An 18,167-nucleotide genomic window follows, 5' to 3' on the forward strand; every position below is an offset into this window, starting at 1 on the left:
GCTATCATTGATTGAGCCAATTATGCAAAAGCCCCTCTGCAGATAATTTTACAAACATTTCAAATTCATCCTCACAATAATCATAGACAATAGACATTTTTATCCCTATTTATTGATGAAAAAGCAAAGAATCAGATATTTGAAGCTCATCCAAGATCACACTCAAAGTATGTGACAGCATCAGGATTCAAAACTGGATCTTTCTATTCTGCCTCTAAATTCTAATCAAAAACATCAACTTCCCAACTCTGTGTCTCAGCAATATAGTGTGATCAGTTGAGAAATTTCTCACAAATAGCTTGTTATCAATGATGGAAATGCCAAACTGTGACAAGCTCATTCTAAAATTTATATGGAAATGCAAATGATCAACAATAACCAAAACAATTTTTAAAAGAATAAAATCTAAGGAAGTACTTGATTTCAAGAATTACTATAAAGCCCAGACAGTATAGTACTGACATAAAGACAGACATATGAAGTGAATGGAACAGAATACAGTCCAAAATTTTAGACCCATGCATATATGATGGATTGATTTTCAATAAAGCTACGTAGGTGGTTCAACAGGTAAAGCCTTTCAATAAATGATATTAGAGAACTTTGGGAGGCCAAGGTGGGAGGAAGCTTGAGGCCAGGAGTTTGAGATCAGCCTGAGCAACACAGCAAGACCCTGTCTCTCCAAAAAATAAGTAAATGATGTCAGAACAACTGGATATCCATTTGGAAAAAAAAAGATCCTTCATGTTTACCTCAATCATACACAAAAATTAAATCAAAACTAATCACAGACCTTAATACACAAGCTAAAACTAAAAAAATTTATAGAAGAAAACATTAAAAAAAAATCTTTGTAACCTTGAGATGGAAAGGCAGTCAGTCCTTAATTAGGACACAAAAAGTATGAATTATAAGAGAAAAACTTCATAAATTGGACTTCATCAAATTAAAAACTTCTGTTCTCTGAAAACATTGTTAAGAAAACAAAAAGTCAAGCTCCGGATCCAAATATACTGACAAAACATATATCTGAAAAGGGATTTGCATCCAGAATATGGAGAACTCTTAGAACTCAATAAGAAGACAAACAACTCAAATTAAAAATGGGCAAAAGAGGCCAGGCATGGTGGCTCACCCCTGTAATCCTAGCACTTTAGGAGGCCAAGGTGGGTGGATCACTTGAGGTCAGGAGTTCGAGACCAGCCTGGCAAACATGGCAAAAACCCCGTCTCTACCAAAAATACAAAAATTAGCCAGGCATGGTGGCGCATACCTGTACTCCCAGCTACTTGGGAGGCTGAGGCAGGAGAATCACTTGAACCTGAGAGGTGGAGGTTGCAGTAAGCTGAGATCGTGCCACTGCACTCCAGCCTGGGCAATAGAGTGAGATTCCATTTCAAAAATAAAAAAAGAAGAGAAAAAAAAAAAAACGCTTATGTTCACACAAAGACTTACATACATATTTTCTAGGCAGGTTTATTAGTAATAGCTGCTAGAAACAACTTAAATGTCCACCAACAGTTCATATTGGTATTTCAACATGGATGAATCTTGAAACCATTAAGCCAGACCAAAAGATTACATACTGTATGATTCCATTTATTGGAAATTCTAGAAAAGACAGATCTAATCTATGACAGCAACTGACTGCAAAGAACTATGACGGCACTCTTTGGAGAAACTTTTTTTCATTATGGTGGTGGTTACATGCATCTAACTGTTAAATCTCAACAAAGTGTAATTTAAAATAGGTATATTTTATATAAATTATTCCTCCATAATCTTGGGTTAAATTTTTTTCTAATTCAACAAAAAAAAAGGAAGACGTTAGGAGCCAAATGAAGCTAGACAGAAGCCAGGTGCGGTGGCTCATGCCTGTAATCCCAGCACTTTGAGAAGTTGAGGCGGGCGGATCACCCAACGTCAGGAGTTCGAGACCAGCCTGGCCAGCATGGTGAAGCCCCATCTCTACTAAAAATACAACAATTATCTGGGCATAGTGGCACGTGGCTGTAGTCTCAGCTACTTGGAGGCTAAGGCAGGCTACAGAATGACACACCATCTCAAAAAAAATAAAAAATAAAATGAATTAAAATACATATTTTCACATTGTAACATTTCTTTTTTTTTTTTTTTTGAGAAAAGTCTCACTTAGTCACCCAGGCTGGAGTGCAGTGGCATGATCTCTGCTCACTGCAACCTCCACCTCTTGGGTTCAAGAGACTCTCCTGTCTCACCCTCCCAAGTAGCTGGAATTACAGGCACACACCACCATGCCCAGATAATCTTTTCTATTTTTAGTAGACATGGGGTTTCGGCATGTTGGCCAGGTTGGTCTCGAACTCCTGACCTCAAGTGATCCTCCCCCCTCGGCCTCCCAAAGTGCTGGGACTACAGGCATGTGCCACCACACCAGGCCATGTTGTAACATTTCCAATCAGGATATATTTTATAATCACTATAAATGGTATAGTAGTGTTCCTTTCCTTTTCCTGAAAAATGGTTATTAAACAGATGGTGTATATTACAATCTAATAATGTGTCTGACACAAGGTAATATGATATATAACCAACTTAACAAACAATTCTCTTCTACCCATTAGAATAAAGCTATGCTTCTATCTAATCCATACCTACAGCATAAAACTTGTACTCTCCATCTTCAAGTAGTAATTAACAAAGACCATAAGATTATCTGAATGTATTTTATTTCACATACAAAAGATTAAATTCTGGCCAGTGCAGTGGCTCACGCCTATAATCCCAACAGTTTTGGGAGGCTGAGGCAAGTGGATGGCTTGAGCCTAGAAGTTTGAGACCAGCCTGGGCAACATGGTGAAACCCCATCTCTACCAAAAATACAAAAATTAGCCAGTCTCATAACCTGGTCTCTAAATAGATAAACAGGTAAAATTTTATTTATTTATTTATTTTTTTGAGACGGAGTCTCACTCTGTCGCCCAGCCTGGAGTGCAGTGGCACGATCTCGGCTCACTGCAAGCTCTGCCTCCCGGGTTCACGCCATTCTCCTGCCACAACTTCCCGAGTAGCTGGGACTACAGGCACCTGCCACCACTCCCAATACTTTGTATTTTTAGTAGAGACGGGGTTTCACTGTGTTAGCCAGGATGGTCTCAATCTCCTGACCTCGTGATCCACCCACCTCGGCCTCCCAAAGTGCTGGGATTACAGGCGTGAGCCACCACGCCCAGCCAAAATTTTTTAAATAAAATAAAATAATTCTGAAAAAATTTCTGATAGTCATATGTAATATGTTAAAAATGTTAACCACATTAACCCTGTAACATGTGTTACATGGTTAATCCCAGCACTTTGGGAGGTTGAGGCAAGAAGATTGCTTGAGCCCAGGAGTTTGAAACAAACCTGGGCAATATAGTGAGACCTCATCTCCATTTAAAAATGAAAGAAAGAAAAGAAAAAAGAAAAGAAAAGAAAAAGGAAAAGAAAAGAAAGAACAAGCAAAAAAAAAAGATTAAATTCTGTATTAAATTGTACATCATTTTCATACATTTCTCATAATACTCATCATATCCTATTTATCACCAGGAGATAATTTTTTTCTTTTTTTCTTTTTTCAAAGGGAGTTTTGATCTTGTTGCCCAGGCTGGAGTTCAATGATGCAATTGCACTCATTGCTCATTGCAACCTCCACCTCCTGGGTTCAAGCAATTCACCTGCCTCAACCTACCAAGTAGCTGGGATTACAGGCATGCACCACCACAACCGGCTAATTTTGTTTTTTTTGTTTATTTTCTTTTTTTTGAGGAGTCTTGCTCTATCGCCCAGGCTGGAGTGCAGTGGCATGATCTCGGCTCACTGCAAGCTCCGCCTCCCAGATTCACGCCATTCTCCTGCCTCAGCCTCCTGAGTAGCTGGGACTACAGGTGCCCGCCACCACGCCAGGTTAATTTTTTTTTGTATTTTTAATAGAGACGGGGTTTCACCATGTTAGCCAGGATGGTCTCATCTCCTGACCTCGTGCACCCACCTTGTCCTCCCAAAGTTCTGGGATTACAGGCATGAGCCACTGCACCCGGCCTAATTTTTTTTTTTTTTTTGAGACGGAGTCTCGCTCTGTCGCCCAGGCTGGAGTGCAGTGGTGCGATCTCGGCTCTCTGCAGGCTCTGCCCCCCGGGGTTCACGCCATTCTCCTGCCTCAGCCTCCTAAGTAGCTGGGACTACAGGTGCCCGCCACCTTGCCCAGCTAATTTTTTGTATTTTTAGTTAGAGACGGGGTTTCACCATGTTAGCCAGCATGGTCTAGATCTCCTGACCTCGTGATCCACCCGCCTCGGCCTCCCAAAGTGCTGGGATTACAGGCATGAGCCACCATGCCAGGCCAATCACTGGGAGATAATTTTCTACAGGACAACTCCACATTAAAAAACAACTAACACAGCCACGTGTGGTGGCTCACGCCTGTAATCCCAGCACTTTGGGAGGCCAAGACGGGTGGATCACCTGAGGTTGCGAGTTCGAGACCAGCCTGACCAACATGGAGAAACCCTGTCTCTACTAAAAATACAAAATTAGCCAGGCGTGGTGGTGCATGCCTGTAATCCCAGCTACTCGGGAGGCTGAGGCAGGAGAATCGCTTGAACCCGGGAGGTGGAGGTTGCATTGAGCTGAGATCGCGCCACTACACTCCAGCCTGGGCAATAGAGTGAGACTCCATCTCAAAAAAAAAAAAAAAAAAAAGTAGTTGGGGGTTTCTGGGATCAGAAAACACATGCATAAATACTAAAGGGCTTCATGGAAGCAGCTGGAGTGGACTATAATTAGGTAAACTGACCAAGAGTCATAATTCAAACTAAAGAAGAGAATTCATTAGACATGTCAAATAAACATACTAAGGCAACCACCCCCCAATAATGACAGAGAAACAAAAGGCCGATCACAAAACTAGTGAAAAGGAATTCTGATAATCTGTTTATATATTTAGAAAAAGCCTAAGAGATTCCAAGAGAAGACAAACATAAGGAAACAAATATGATGGCAGATAGAAAAACTGGTCTACACCCAGTCTGCCTTTTGTATTTCTTCAAGAGGGGCAATACATAACTAACTGCATTATTAATTCATAGTTATTGAATCCTAGAAGAAAAGCCGTATTTATCTCTACATACAAGTTAGGAAAAAAAAAGTTTAAACACCAGTTCTCCCTGACTCAGCAACCTTTAAAAGGCAAAAGAAAGAATAAAATGAAGTCTGTCCCCAACCCATTCAGTGTTTCTATGGTACTCACCTATTGAAATTGTTAGACTCAGGTGTTAATTGAATTTAATAACTTGCCGTCCTACTTGCCTTGGTTAAATGTTCCTGAGGAGTGGGTGCTGGAGTGAATTCACAATTTGAAAGGACATCCCCTTCCCTTCTTACATCTAGAATCAGTTGTGCCACATAATTTTCCTGGAACCGTGTTCTTTTTCCCAAAGCACCTGAAAAAACAATAAAATTATATCTACTGACTTACCCATGAGATCTACTGTACAATCATGAAGAGTAATATTTTCAGAGTGCTTTAGAGTTTACAAGGTATTTTCTCCATTTCACATAAGAAAGTCCTGAGGCCCAGCCTCAGGTTTTAAATGACTTATAAAATTAGAAAGCCAATAAGCTCTGGTACCAGGACTCAAACCCAGGATTTCTGCCACTAGAGTCCACATACTAATTTTTGCATCAAACTACCACCCTTTAAAAAAAAAAAAAAAAAGTAACACATTGAGTGTTGTAGGTAGAGGAACTATTATTATCTCTTTTTCACAGATGACAAAAACAAAAGTTGTAAAGAATACAGTCATTTGTTCACGATCACAGGGCTTCTCAGCATCAGAACCAGAGCTTAAAGCCAGGATCTTTTGGTTCTAAATCAACAGTTTATTACACTATCTTACTTCATGTAAGACCAAAATTTTTTCATTATGTCTCTGAAATAACTTGCTGCAGAATAGCTGTTTTCAAACCACTTTAAGAGAAGCAAAAGTTCCAACATCCACTCTCTGGACAAGGTCAGATTACAAAGATCGTTAATTACAAAGACCAGTCTAGGAAGTCTGGATTTTATCCTGTATGAGTCTGGCTCTAAGTTATACATTAACCTTTTAAATATGTTATGTTGAAGATAGCCACTGAAATTGTTTGATACAGCTTACTTTTTTATTTTATTTTATTTTATTTGTTTATGAGATGGAGTCCTGCTCTGTCACCAGGTTGTAGCGCAGTGGTGTGATCTCGGCTCACTGCAACCTTCGACTCCCTGGTTCAAGCGAATCTCCTGCCTCAGCCTCCCGAGTAGCTGGGATTACAGACACGCACCACCACGCCCAGCTAATTTTTGTATTTTTAGTGAGACGGGGTTTTGCCGTGTTGGCCAGGATGGTCTCGATCTCCTGACCTCATGATCTGCCCACCTCAGCCTCCCAAAGTGCTGGGATTACAGGCGTGAGTCACAGCACCTGGCCACAGCTTATTTTTTATAGGAAGGCTATAGATGAGTGGAAAAAAAGAATAACCTGATTCTCATATTTGTGAACACCACATTTGCATTTCTAAGTTCCTCAACTCTAACTTAGAAAACAAAATATGAAGAACTAGCTAGTAAATATACCAACAATTAAGTATTACGCCATCAATAGTCCCAAAAAAGCCTCCTAGAATCAAAATATTTAAAAACATAACTTCTGAAACTAACCTCACAAGATACATTACATATATTTTCATATACAGACAACTTACACATGGCCATTGTTCCAAGTTATAAGCTGGATATTAAACAATTTTGCCCACACACTCAATGTAACAAAAGGTAGCTAAGATCCAAGACAAGCCCACAAAATCATATTTATTCATAATATATTGTAAAGATTTTACTGATAGAACTAGCTCTATAAGAAGCACAGAATGTGGGCCGGGCGTGGTGGCTCACACCTGTAATCCCAGCACTTTGGGAGGCCAAGGCGGGCAGATCACTTGAGGTCAGGAGTTCAAAACCAGCCTGGCCAACATGGTGAAACCATATCTCTACTAAAAATACAAAAAAAAAAAAAATTAGCCAGGCGTGGTGGTGGGCACCTGTAACCCTAGCTACTAGGGAGGCTCAGGCAGGAGAATTGCTTGAACCCAGGAGGCGAAGGTTGCAGTGAGCCAAGATCACGCCACTGCACTCCAGCCTGGGCTACAGAGTGAGACTCAGTCTCAAAAAAAAAAAAAAGGAAGATGGAAGGAATAGGTGGGTATTTACAAGAAAGGGCAATGCAGAGAGGCCAAACTTGGTCAGGAAACGCCCCTATGGGCCCATCCCCCAAAAGGCTCAAAAGTGTGTTTGTGTACCGCCTGGCTGCTGTCTATTACTAACATGTCTTAACAGATCAGCGCAATAAATGGAAAGCTCTAGAAATAAGGAAAATATATCATTTCAAATTTGTTATAAACTATAAATTTGTAAATAAAACCTTTAAAGTCCACTTCTGTAAAACAAATAGGATATAGAAAATCGAATACCAACATACAATACAAACTGCCAGTGTATATAGTTTTATCATAAAAATAAAATCAATTGTCCACAAAAAATAAAAGACTTACCTGTCAAATCAATTTGCAATTGGCTGATGTCCTTAGCAATATCCAACTGATCTTTTGCTTTTCTGTACTCATAATAATATAAAAACACATATGCACATTCCAGATGGAATTGAATAGCCAAATATCGACCTGAATCATCTACAAACAGATTCTGTAGTTTCATCACTGCAAGAGAAAAGATAAAACATTAAAAATTATGATGAGAAGAAAAATATATTAATGTGTAAAATACAGTCTATAATACATAAAGTATATAGTACATAGTCTCTGTTGTTAAATAATTTTAAACATAAGACCTGAGGAATATAGTAACACTAATAGTTACCAGCCAGCATTATCTGAGCACTTATATGCTCCAGACATGAGCTAAGGACATTATGTACATTATCTCTTTTATTCCACACAATCCTGGGAGAGATGATTTATAACCTTGCTCTTTCTCAGCGGGTTTGTCTTAACCATGCCAAAAAAAAAAAAAAAAAAAAAATAGTTGGGGGACGGGCGCAGTGGCTCACACTTGTAATCCTGGTACTTTGCGAGGCCGAGGCGGGTGGATCACGAGGTCAGGAGTTCGAGACCAGCCTGACCAACATGGTGAAACCCCATCTCTACTAAAGATACAAAAATTAGCCGGGCATGGTGGCATGCGCCTGTAGTCCCAGCTACTAAGGAGGCTGAGGCAGGAGAATCGCTTGAACCCGGGAGGCAGAGATTGCAGTGAGCTGAGATCGCACCACTGCACTCCAGCCTGAGTGACAGAGCAAGAACCCGTCTCCAAATACATACATACGTACATACATACATACATACATACATACATACATACATAAGTAAATGGGAGGTGGCTGTCAAGATGGCCAATAGGAACAGCTCCGGTCTCCAGCTCCCAGCAAAATCAAGGCAGAAGGCGGATGATTTCTGCATTTCCAACTGAGGTAACAGGCTTATCTCACTGGGACTGGTTAGACAGTGGGTGTAGCCCATGGAGGGCGGGCCAAAGCAGGGTGAGGGAAGCACAAGGGGTCATGGAACTCCCTCCCCTAGCCAAGGGAAGTCCTGAGGGACTGTGCCATGAGAAATGGTGCATTCTGACCCAGATACTAAGCTTTTCCCGTCTTTGCAACCTGCAGGCCAGGAGATTCCCTTGGGTGCCTACACCACCAGGGCCCTGGGTTTCAAGCACAAAACTGGGCAGACGTTTGGGCAGACACAAAGCTAGCTGCAGAAGTTCTTTTTCATACCCCAATGGCTCCTGGAATGCCAGCAAGAGAGAACCATTCACTCCCCTGGAAAGGGGCCTGAAGCCAGGGAACCAAGTGGTCTAGCTCAGCTGATCCCACCCCCAGGAAGCCCAGCAAACTATGATCCACTGGCTTGAAATTCTCACTGCCAGCACAGCAGTCTGGTCAACCTGGGACACTCGAGCTTGGTGGAGACAGGGGCGTCCACCATTAGTGAAGCTTCAGTAGGTGGTTTTCCCCACACAGTGTAAGCAAAGAATCTCTGGGACACAGCTAAAGCAGTGTTTAGAGAGAAATTTATAACACTAAATGCCCATAGGAGAAAGCAGGAAAGATCTAAAATCAACACCCTAACATCACAATTGAAAGAACTAGAGAAGCAAGAGAAGATGTGGAGAAGAAGGAACACTTTTACACTGTTGGTGGGAATGTAAATTAGTTCAACTATTGTGGAAGACAGTGTGGCAATTCTTCAAGGATCTAGAACCAGAATTACCATTTGACCCAGCAATCCCATTACTGGGTATATACCCAAAGGATTATAAATCATTCTGCTATAAAAACACATGCACACATATGTTTACTGCAGCACTGTTCACAACAGCAAAGACTTGGAGTCAACCCAAGTGCCCATCAATGATAGACTGGATAAAGAAAATGTGGCACATATACACCATGGAATACCATGCGGCTATAAAAAAGGATGGGTTCGTGTCCTTTGCAGGGACATGGATGAAGCTGGAAACCATCATTCTCAGCAAACTAACACAGGACAGAAAACCAAACACCGCATGTTCTCACTCATAAGTAGGAGTTGAACAATGAGAACACATGGACACAGGGAGGAGAACATCATGCCGGGTGGGGGACTAGGGGAGGGATAGCATTAGGAGAAATACCTAATGTAGATGATAGGTTGATGGATGCAGCAAACCACCATGGCACGTGCATACCTACTTAAACCTGCACGTTCTGCACATGTATCCCAGAACTTAAAGTATAATAAAATTAAAATTAAAAACATGGCAACATAAGGTGTTGATACAAAGTACCATGAATGCACAACAGTTAAACATATTTTTATAGTGTGAAAATGTACACATCGAAGAAACTGGTTAGAACCAAATATTAAATTGGTAAGATAAAGAAAAAACAGAGTTGTACTTCAATGAGATCCTTAAAAAAAAAAAAAAAGAAAAACCAAAGAGGCAACACCGAAAATCTGATGAAGAGGATATCAGTTTACAAGTTTTCTTCATAGAGAATGTAGAATTTCTCCCTTAAAAGAAAAGAAGGGGCTGGGCATGGTGGCTCACGCTATAATCCAAGTGCTTAAGAAGACCTAGGTGGAAAGATTGCTTGAAGCCAGGAGTTCAAGACAAGCCTGAGCAACATCGAGTGGACTCCTCTCAACAAAAAAATAAAAATATTAGTCAGGCATGGTGGAGCATGCCTGTAATTCCAGGTACTCAGGAGGCTGAGACGGGAGGATCATTTGAACCCAAAAGTTCAAGGCTGCAATGAGTTATGATCATGCCACTGCACTCCAGTCTAGGTGACAGACTGAGACCTTGTCTCTAAAAATAAAAGGGGAAACAGATATACATGCATATATCTAATACAATATGAACATCAAATAAGGAATAAGTGAATATTGGCTTGGCAGTCAGATTCTAATTTATTTCACTAAATATCTAAGATGAAAAGAATGGAGGATAATAACCTAGTAAAACAGCATCTGACATAAAATGACTGTCAAAATTAACTACATATAAAGACAGGCTAGTTGACATACACTAAGTAACAAGGGTGTCTAACAGGCACCCTTATCCAATTGATCCCCCAAACAGAATTCCTTTCTATAATATCGCTGACAAACTATCTCTCACAAATGTTTCCAATATGTGTTAGCCAGCATTTCACAAAACAGCCTACCAGAATGAATACATAATGAATGAACACAAAGGCTGATGACAGTTTCCCCATCATTCAAGCTGAAAGAGAAGTTATTTTTACTGAATATCTAACTCTGCCTAGCAATGGGTATTTTACATGCTGTGTTATTTAATTCTCACAATGATGTATTGGAGGCTGACATTATCTCCACTTAATTCATTATAAAATTGAGTTCAGGCTGGGCACAGAGCCTTACACCTATAATTCCAGCACTTGGGGAGGCTGAGGTGAGAGGATCACTTGAAGCCAGGAATTCAAGACCAGACTGGGCAACATAGCAAGACCACATCTCTACAATAGCCAAGCATGGTAATATGCTCCTGTAGTCCCACATACTGGAGAAGCTGAAGTGGGAGGATCGCTTGAGCACAGGAGGTTGAGGTTGCAGTGAGCTATTATTACACCACTGCACTCCAGCCTAAGCAACAGAGCAGTCTCTAAAAAACAATTTTAAATAGGGCCGGGTGCAGTGGCTCATGTCTGTAATCCCAGCACTTTGGGAGGCGGAGGCGGTGGATCACCTGAGGTCAGGAGATCGACACCAGTCTGGCCAACATGGTGAAACCCTGTCTCTATCAAAAATACAAAATTAGCTGGGTGTGCTGGCACGCGCCTGTAATGCCAGCTTCTTGAGAGGCTGAGGCTGCAGAATCACTTGAACCCCGAAGGTGGAGGCTGCAGTGAGCTAAGATAGTGCCATTGCAATCCAGCCTGAGCAAAAAAAGAGTGAAGCTCCATCTCAAAAAAAAAAAATTTAAATTTAAATTTAAAAAAGAAAAGAAAATTGAGCTCAGCTTACTGACTGGTCACCTCATTAAGTGGCAATGCCAGGATGTCAATCCAAGCTTGTAGGGGAAAGGGGTATGAAAAAGTTTTCAGGGGAAAGATAAAGGTGCAGAGCTGATGCTATAAAAGCCCAATCTACTTTATCACCTATAATCTGGCAGAAACACCTACAGCTAAGAAACAGATACCCCTTTGTCTTTACGTGAGCTGAAATTTAAATGGGTCTGAGAAAGAAAGTGTTTCGGTGAAACCCCATCTCTGCTAAAAATACAAAAATTAGCCGGGCATGGTGGCAGGCGCCTGTAGTCCCAGCTGCTCGGGAGGCTGAGACAGAATGGCGTGAATCCAGGAGGCGGAGGTTGCAGTGAGCCAAGATCGTGCCACTGCACTCCAGCCTGGGTGACAGAGCGAGACTCCGTCTCAAAAAAAAAAAAAAAAAAAGGGAAAGACAGTGTTTTTCTACAGTCCATTTAAGAGATTCTCTGGACTCAAAGAGAGTAAGTCAAGATGTACATGTCTCACCTCAGAAGGCACACAGGCATTCTAACGTGAACTTCACTGTGAAAACCCCTGAGTAGATTTCATCCATGCAAACCAAACCCAGGAAAAGCTGGATCTAATAATACTTAATGCTCTTGATGACGGCTTCTTCTTTTTTTTTTTTAAATGTTCTTCTCCTTTTGTCTGCCCATTATTCCTGAGTGTCTAGTCATTACTCTCAGAAATATAATAACCTTCTATGACCTTAGTACACAAGTGACACAGTTTTGCTTGGCTGCCAATGACCGTAATCTTCCCAAAATGTTCTGGATGCAAACATCAAGGGACATAAGGGTTGGCCAAGGTTCTTAAAAATCTTCTCTCAAGTATCACGGAAAGGACATTTACTGCACTTAATAAGGCTTACTAAGTTGTGATAGTTCAGGTAGGTCTACTATCAAATTTAAACTGTACTAAGAATACATAAATAAGTCACACAAATGCCCAAAGTTGGTTGTATGTATCTGTCTTCCCTCCTATCCACCTACCGACTTTTCTGCTCACCTATCTATACATATGTATATATGTATGTACTATCAGTATAATTGGCTTTATTCTTGTACTTCTGTGCTTTCTCTGCATTATGTTATATGTTCAGAGATCAAACGTTGGATAAATAAAGTAGGGGAGCTCGGGCGCGGTGGCTCATGCTTGTAATCTTAGCAATCTGGGAGGCTGAGGTGGGCGGGTCACCTGAGCTCAGGAGTTTGAGACCAGCCTGGCCAACAGGGTGAAACCTCATTTCTACTAAAAATACAAAAATTAGCCGAGCATGGTGGTGTACGCCTTGTAGTCTCAGCCACTCAGGAGGCTGAGGTGGGAGAATTACTTGAGCCTAGGAGGTGGAGGTTGCAGTGAGCCAAAATCACACCACTGCACTCCAGCCTGGGTGACAAAGCCAGATCCAGTCTCAAAAGAAAACAAAAAAAATCAAAAAAAGAAAAAAAAATCCATACCTACTTCATAGTCCAACTAAAGAGCCACAAATACAAGTAAAAATCTTAAGAAGAGCAAAAGAAAATAGGTGGACTAGTTACACAGGAAGAGCAACTGGACCAATACTGATTTCTCAACACCAACAAGGAAACCAAAAACATAGGCCGGGAGTGGTGGCTCACGCCTGAGATTGGGAATTCAAGACCAGCCTGGCCAACACAGTGTAACCCTGTCTCTACTAAAAACACAAAAATTAGCCCAGCATGGTGGCCTGTAACCCCAGCTACTAGGGAGGCTAGGGTGGAAGAATTGGTTGAACCCAGGAAGCGGAGGTTGCAGTAAGCGTAGATCGCACCACTGCACTCCCACTCTAGCCTGGACAACAAGAGTGAGAAGAAAGAAAGAAAAGAAAAGAAGAGAAAAGAAAAGAAAAGAAAAGAAAAGAAAAGAAGAAAGAGAAAGAAGGAAGGAAGGAGAAAAGAAAAGAAAGAAGGAAAGAAAGAGAAAGAAAGAAAAAGAAAGAAAGAAAGGAAAAAAGAAAGAAGGAAGGAAGGAAGGAAAGAAAGAAAGGAAGAAAGAAAAGAAAGAGAAAGAAAGAACGAAAGAACAAAAGAAAGAACGAAAGAAAGAACGAAAGAAAGACCGAAAGAAAGAAAGACCGAAAGAAAGAAAGAAAGAAAGAAAGAAAGAAAGAAAGAAAGAAAGAAAGAAAGAAAGAAAGAAAGAGAGAAAGAGAAAGAAAGAATGCTGCCTGGAATCTTATAGTCAACAGTTCAAGGAGGGAAACAAGAACATTTCCAAGCAAACAGAAACAGAGAATTTATCACCAAGACATGCTTGTTCAAGTGGAATCACTGCTACATTATTTTACATCACCTTTAGTAAACAAAAACATTACTTTTGAGTTTCACCTGCCCTAAGTGGAAAGAATAATGAGAAAACGTTGCCCAAAGGTAGATGAGAAAAGAGACAAAGGCTACAACCTGACACAGCAGTTTCAAACTTCAAAAAACAGTACACCTTCAAAGTTTGGAAAGTAAGAAGGCCCAATCTCTGTATGAACAAGTTTAAGAAGGATTGAGGCTTTTATCTATTTTTAAAGCTTCCAATATACAGTAAAAGTTGAAAGCTGTCAGAAGTATTCAGCAGAAGAACTTTCCAAAGTAATTAAGCTACTGATGAAGACATAAAACTCTGAGGAAAAAAGAGCAATAAAGATAGAGAATTGCTTTTTCCCCCAGAGCAATATAGTCATCCAAGCAACCACATTCTCCTGAGAAGCTGAATTTCATAAATATTAGACAAGCATAAAGAAAAACAAATAATGTCTCCAGGTAATTCCTGCATAGAGATACAGATTCAGAAATTCAGAAATAATAGTAGTATGAAAGATGATGGCTTGAAATATATCTGAACCTAGGCCGGGCACAGAGGCTCACACCTGTAATCCCAGAAACTTGGGAGGCTGAGGCGGGCAGACCACTTGAGGTCAGGATTTCGAAACCAGCCTGGCCAACATGGTGAAACTCCATCTCTACAAAAAATACAAAAAAATTAGCTGTGCATGGTGGAGGGCGCCTGTAGTCCCAGCTACTCGGGAGGCTGAGGCAGGAAAACCACTTGAACCCGCGGAGGGGAGAGGTTGCAGTGAGCCGAGATCGCACCACTGCACTCCAGCCTGGGTGACAGAGCGAGACTCCATCTGAAAGAAAGAAAAGAAAAGAAAAAAGAAAAGAAAAGAAAGGGGAGGAGAGGAGAGGGGAGGGGAGGGGAGGGGAGGGGAGGGGAGGGGAGGGGAGGAGAGAAGAGAAGAGACGAGACGAGAGAAAAAAGAAATATATCTGAACCTGCAAAATCAGGAAAAGTTACAGCTGATAACTCTGGATTAGAATATAAGTAGGAGCTGGGCAAAGTGGCTCATGCCTGTAATCCCAGCACTTTGTGAGGCCAAGGTGAGCAGATCACTTGAGGTCAGGAGTTTGAGACCAGCCTGGCCAACACGGTGAAACCCTGTCTCTACTAAAAATACAAAAATTAGCTGTGCGTGGTGGCAGACGCCTGTAATCCCAGCTACTTGGGAGGCTGAGGCACGAGAATCACTTGAACCTGGGAGGTGGAGGTTGCAGTGAGCCAAGATCGTGCCACTACACTCCAGCCTGGGCAACAGAGCAAGACTCTGTCTCAAAAAAAAAAGTCTGTGAGTGTTTCAAATTTTAATTGTTCCAAGAGTTTTCTTGATAAGCCATGAAAACCAGGGAGGAACATGGCCTATCATGTCTAAATAGGAACGTGCTTGCCAACTCCAATTCATTTCCTCTAAAAAATCCTCTTCCTGCTGACCTCTATACTTTGCAAGCTTCATTTCCTATTGCGGACCCCTCTAATTTTTCCATCGTTCTCCTGCCTCTCTCCCTTCCCAACTATCTCCCTCTCTTCCATTGTATAACCTTTAATCACTATCGATTGAGTTATTAGCAATTCTTAGAATTGTGCTAGATCAGGCTGGGCGCGGTGGCTCACACCTGTAGTCCCAGCACTTTGGGAGGCCGAGGTGGGCAGACCACGAGGTCAGGAGATGGAGACCATCCTGGCTAACACAGTGAAACCCCATCTCTACTGAAAATATAAAAAATTAGCCGGGCATGGTGGCGGGCGCCTGTAGTCCCAGCTACTCAGGAGGCTGAGGCAGGAGAATGGCATGAACCCGGGACGCGAAGCTTGCAGTGAGCTGAGATCGCGCCACTGCACTCCAGCCCGGGCAACAGAGCAAGACTCCATCTCAAAAAAAAAAAAAAAAGAAAGAATTGTGCTAGATCTTACTGCAAGGTTTAAGTCCTATTCTTCCCTAAAAATGGGGTGGGGTAGGAAGAGCTAGGTAGCTAAGAAGAGAAGACACATAATCATTACTGAATGATTCAATATGCAGTTAGTTTGATTCTAAATTGTGTGCCGTTGACCAAAAATAGCAGAGGGGGAAACCCATAAAGACAGGATAATTGAACAAACCATATCAGAAGGGTGGGGCCTTAAAAGATGGGTAGAATTTGGCTACAACCTCACATCAAGTTTGTAAGGTTTACCAAGGAGGGGTCCATGTGTGTCTCATCCACTGGTATAAGCCCAGCACCTCTCACAGCTCAAATAATATCCTCGGAGTGAGCAAATATTCTAAAAACCCTTTCGTGGTGATCACCAAGGAGATGAAAATCCAGCATCCTCATGATCTAGCTCCTCCCCACCTGTAAACCTCATCAGCTGAGACACATACCCTTCACACTCTGCTCCAGGCATTCCAAACTACTGGAATTCCCAAATTCACAAAGATGTTCCAAGTCTCTGTGCCTCTCTTGCACATAGTACATGTCCTTTCCAAGTTCTCTACCTAAAAAATTCCCACCATTCTTTAAGACTCAGTGCAAGTATCAGCCACTTGGTGAAGCTTTCTCTGACCTCCTGGTTCAGAACAATCACATTCTCTCCCTCATTCCTTACTCTGCACTACCTGTTTGTCCTACCTGTATTTTAGTCCGTATCTCACTAAGTTCACTGATATCCACAGCACCTAGCACAGTGTCTGGAACACAGCAAGCACTCAAGAGTTTATTAAATTAAATATCAGATTCAGCAGGAGATAGAAGGCCAAAGATAAAACTGGGACTAATTAAAAATTTCCTCATTAAAAAAAAAGACATTATGAAATTGGCATTTAGAAAACTCAAGCCAGTACTCAACAGCACTGTTGTTCAATGCAACTTTCCCTGATGTTGTTGAGCAGTCTACAGCTGCTTGTCCAGATGGTAGCCGTTAGCTACACGTGGCTTCTGAGCACCTGAAATGTGGCTAGTGAAACTGAGGAACTAAATTTGCAATTTCACCTATTTTACTTTATTTGAATTTAAGTAGCCATACATGGCTAGTGGCTACCGTATGGAACAGTACAGCTCTAGTTAGCAGAAATACTGCATGAAAGTGACAGAATATAAGATTTTCTAATTAATTTTAAAAGTACTGGGTGACAGAGCGAGACTCTGTCTCTCAAAAAAAAAACAAAAAGTACTTTGTAGCAATTATTAATCCTAACAATGAAATGAGCTCCTTCTCAAAGTAATCTCTGAAACTGTCCAACAAAAAGGGGGATAATTTTTTAGACACAAACTTCCAAGAGTTCACCATTAGTATGAGTGAGAAGCTGGACTACAAAACGTCACATTATTTTATACCTGGAAAGAATTCAAAGATTATTTTATAAGGAAGTGAACCTTGGTTTGGAAGTCAAGTGAACTGCTTGAGTTCACACAGGGAATCAGGAACTAAAAGCTAGATTTTAAAATGCTATGTCAGGCTGGGCATGGTGGCTCATGCCTTTAATTCCAGCACTTTGGGAGGCCGAGGTGAGAAGATCCCTTGATGCCAGGAGTTCAAGACCAGCCTAAGCAATATAATAAGACTTCTGAATTTTAAATTTCTCTACAGAAAAATTTAAAAATTAGCCAGGCAGGCCAGGCACAGTGGCTCACTCCTGTAATACCAGCACTTTGGGAGGCCAAGGCAAGCAGATCACCTGACATCAGGACTTCAAGACCAGCCTGGCCAACATAGTGAAACCTCATCTCTACTAAAAATACAAAAAAAAATTGGCCAGACATGGTGGCAGGCACCCGTAGTCCCAGCTGCTTGGGAGGCTGAGGCAGGAGAATCACTTGAACCCAGGAGGCAGAGGTTGCATTGAGCCGAGGTCACACCATTGCACTCCAGCCTGGGTGACAGAGTGAAACTCTGTCTCAAAAAAAAAAAAAAAGGCCAGATGCAGTGGCTCATGCTTGTAATCCCAGCACTTTGGGGGGCTGAGGAGGATGGACCATTTGAGGTCAGGAGTTGGAGACCAGCCTAGCCAACATGCTGAAACCCCATCTCTACTAAAAATACAAAAATTAGCCAGGCATGGTGGTGGGCACCTGTGATCTCAGCTACTTGGGGGGCTGAGGAAGGGGAATCTCATGAACCTGGGAGGCAGAGGTTGCAGTGAGCTGAGATCACGCCATTGCACTCCAGCCTGGGCAACACAGCGAGACTCCATCTCAAAAAAAAAAAAAAAAAAATTAGCCA

The 18,167-nt window shown here is 41.6% G+C and overlaps 1 protein-coding gene across 1 annotated transcript in view; it reads right to left on the bottom strand.

The window, feature by feature from the left end:
• Positions 1–18,167, bottom strand: part of TTC27 (tetratricopeptide repeat domain 27) — a 196,288-nt gene that overhangs the window by 151,619 nt on the left and 26,502 nt on the right. The window contains exons 6-7 of the mRNA XM_055253546.2: positions 7,603–7,767; positions 5,326–5,459 (exon numbers count right to left, since the gene is read on the bottom strand). Coding sequence (XP_055109521.1) covers positions 5,326–5,459; positions 7,603–7,767 — 299 coding nt within the window. The remainder of the gene's footprint in view (positions 1–5,325; positions 5,460–7,602; positions 7,768–18,167) is intronic.

Source organism: Symphalangus syndactylus, chromosome 18, assembly GCF_028878055.3.
Source record: "Symphalangus syndactylus isolate Jambi chromosome 18, NHGRI_mSymSyn1-v2.1_pri, whole genome shotgun sequence".
Taxonomy (NCBI): domain Eukaryota; kingdom Metazoa; phylum Chordata; class Mammalia; order Primates; family Hylobatidae; genus Symphalangus; species Symphalangus syndactylus.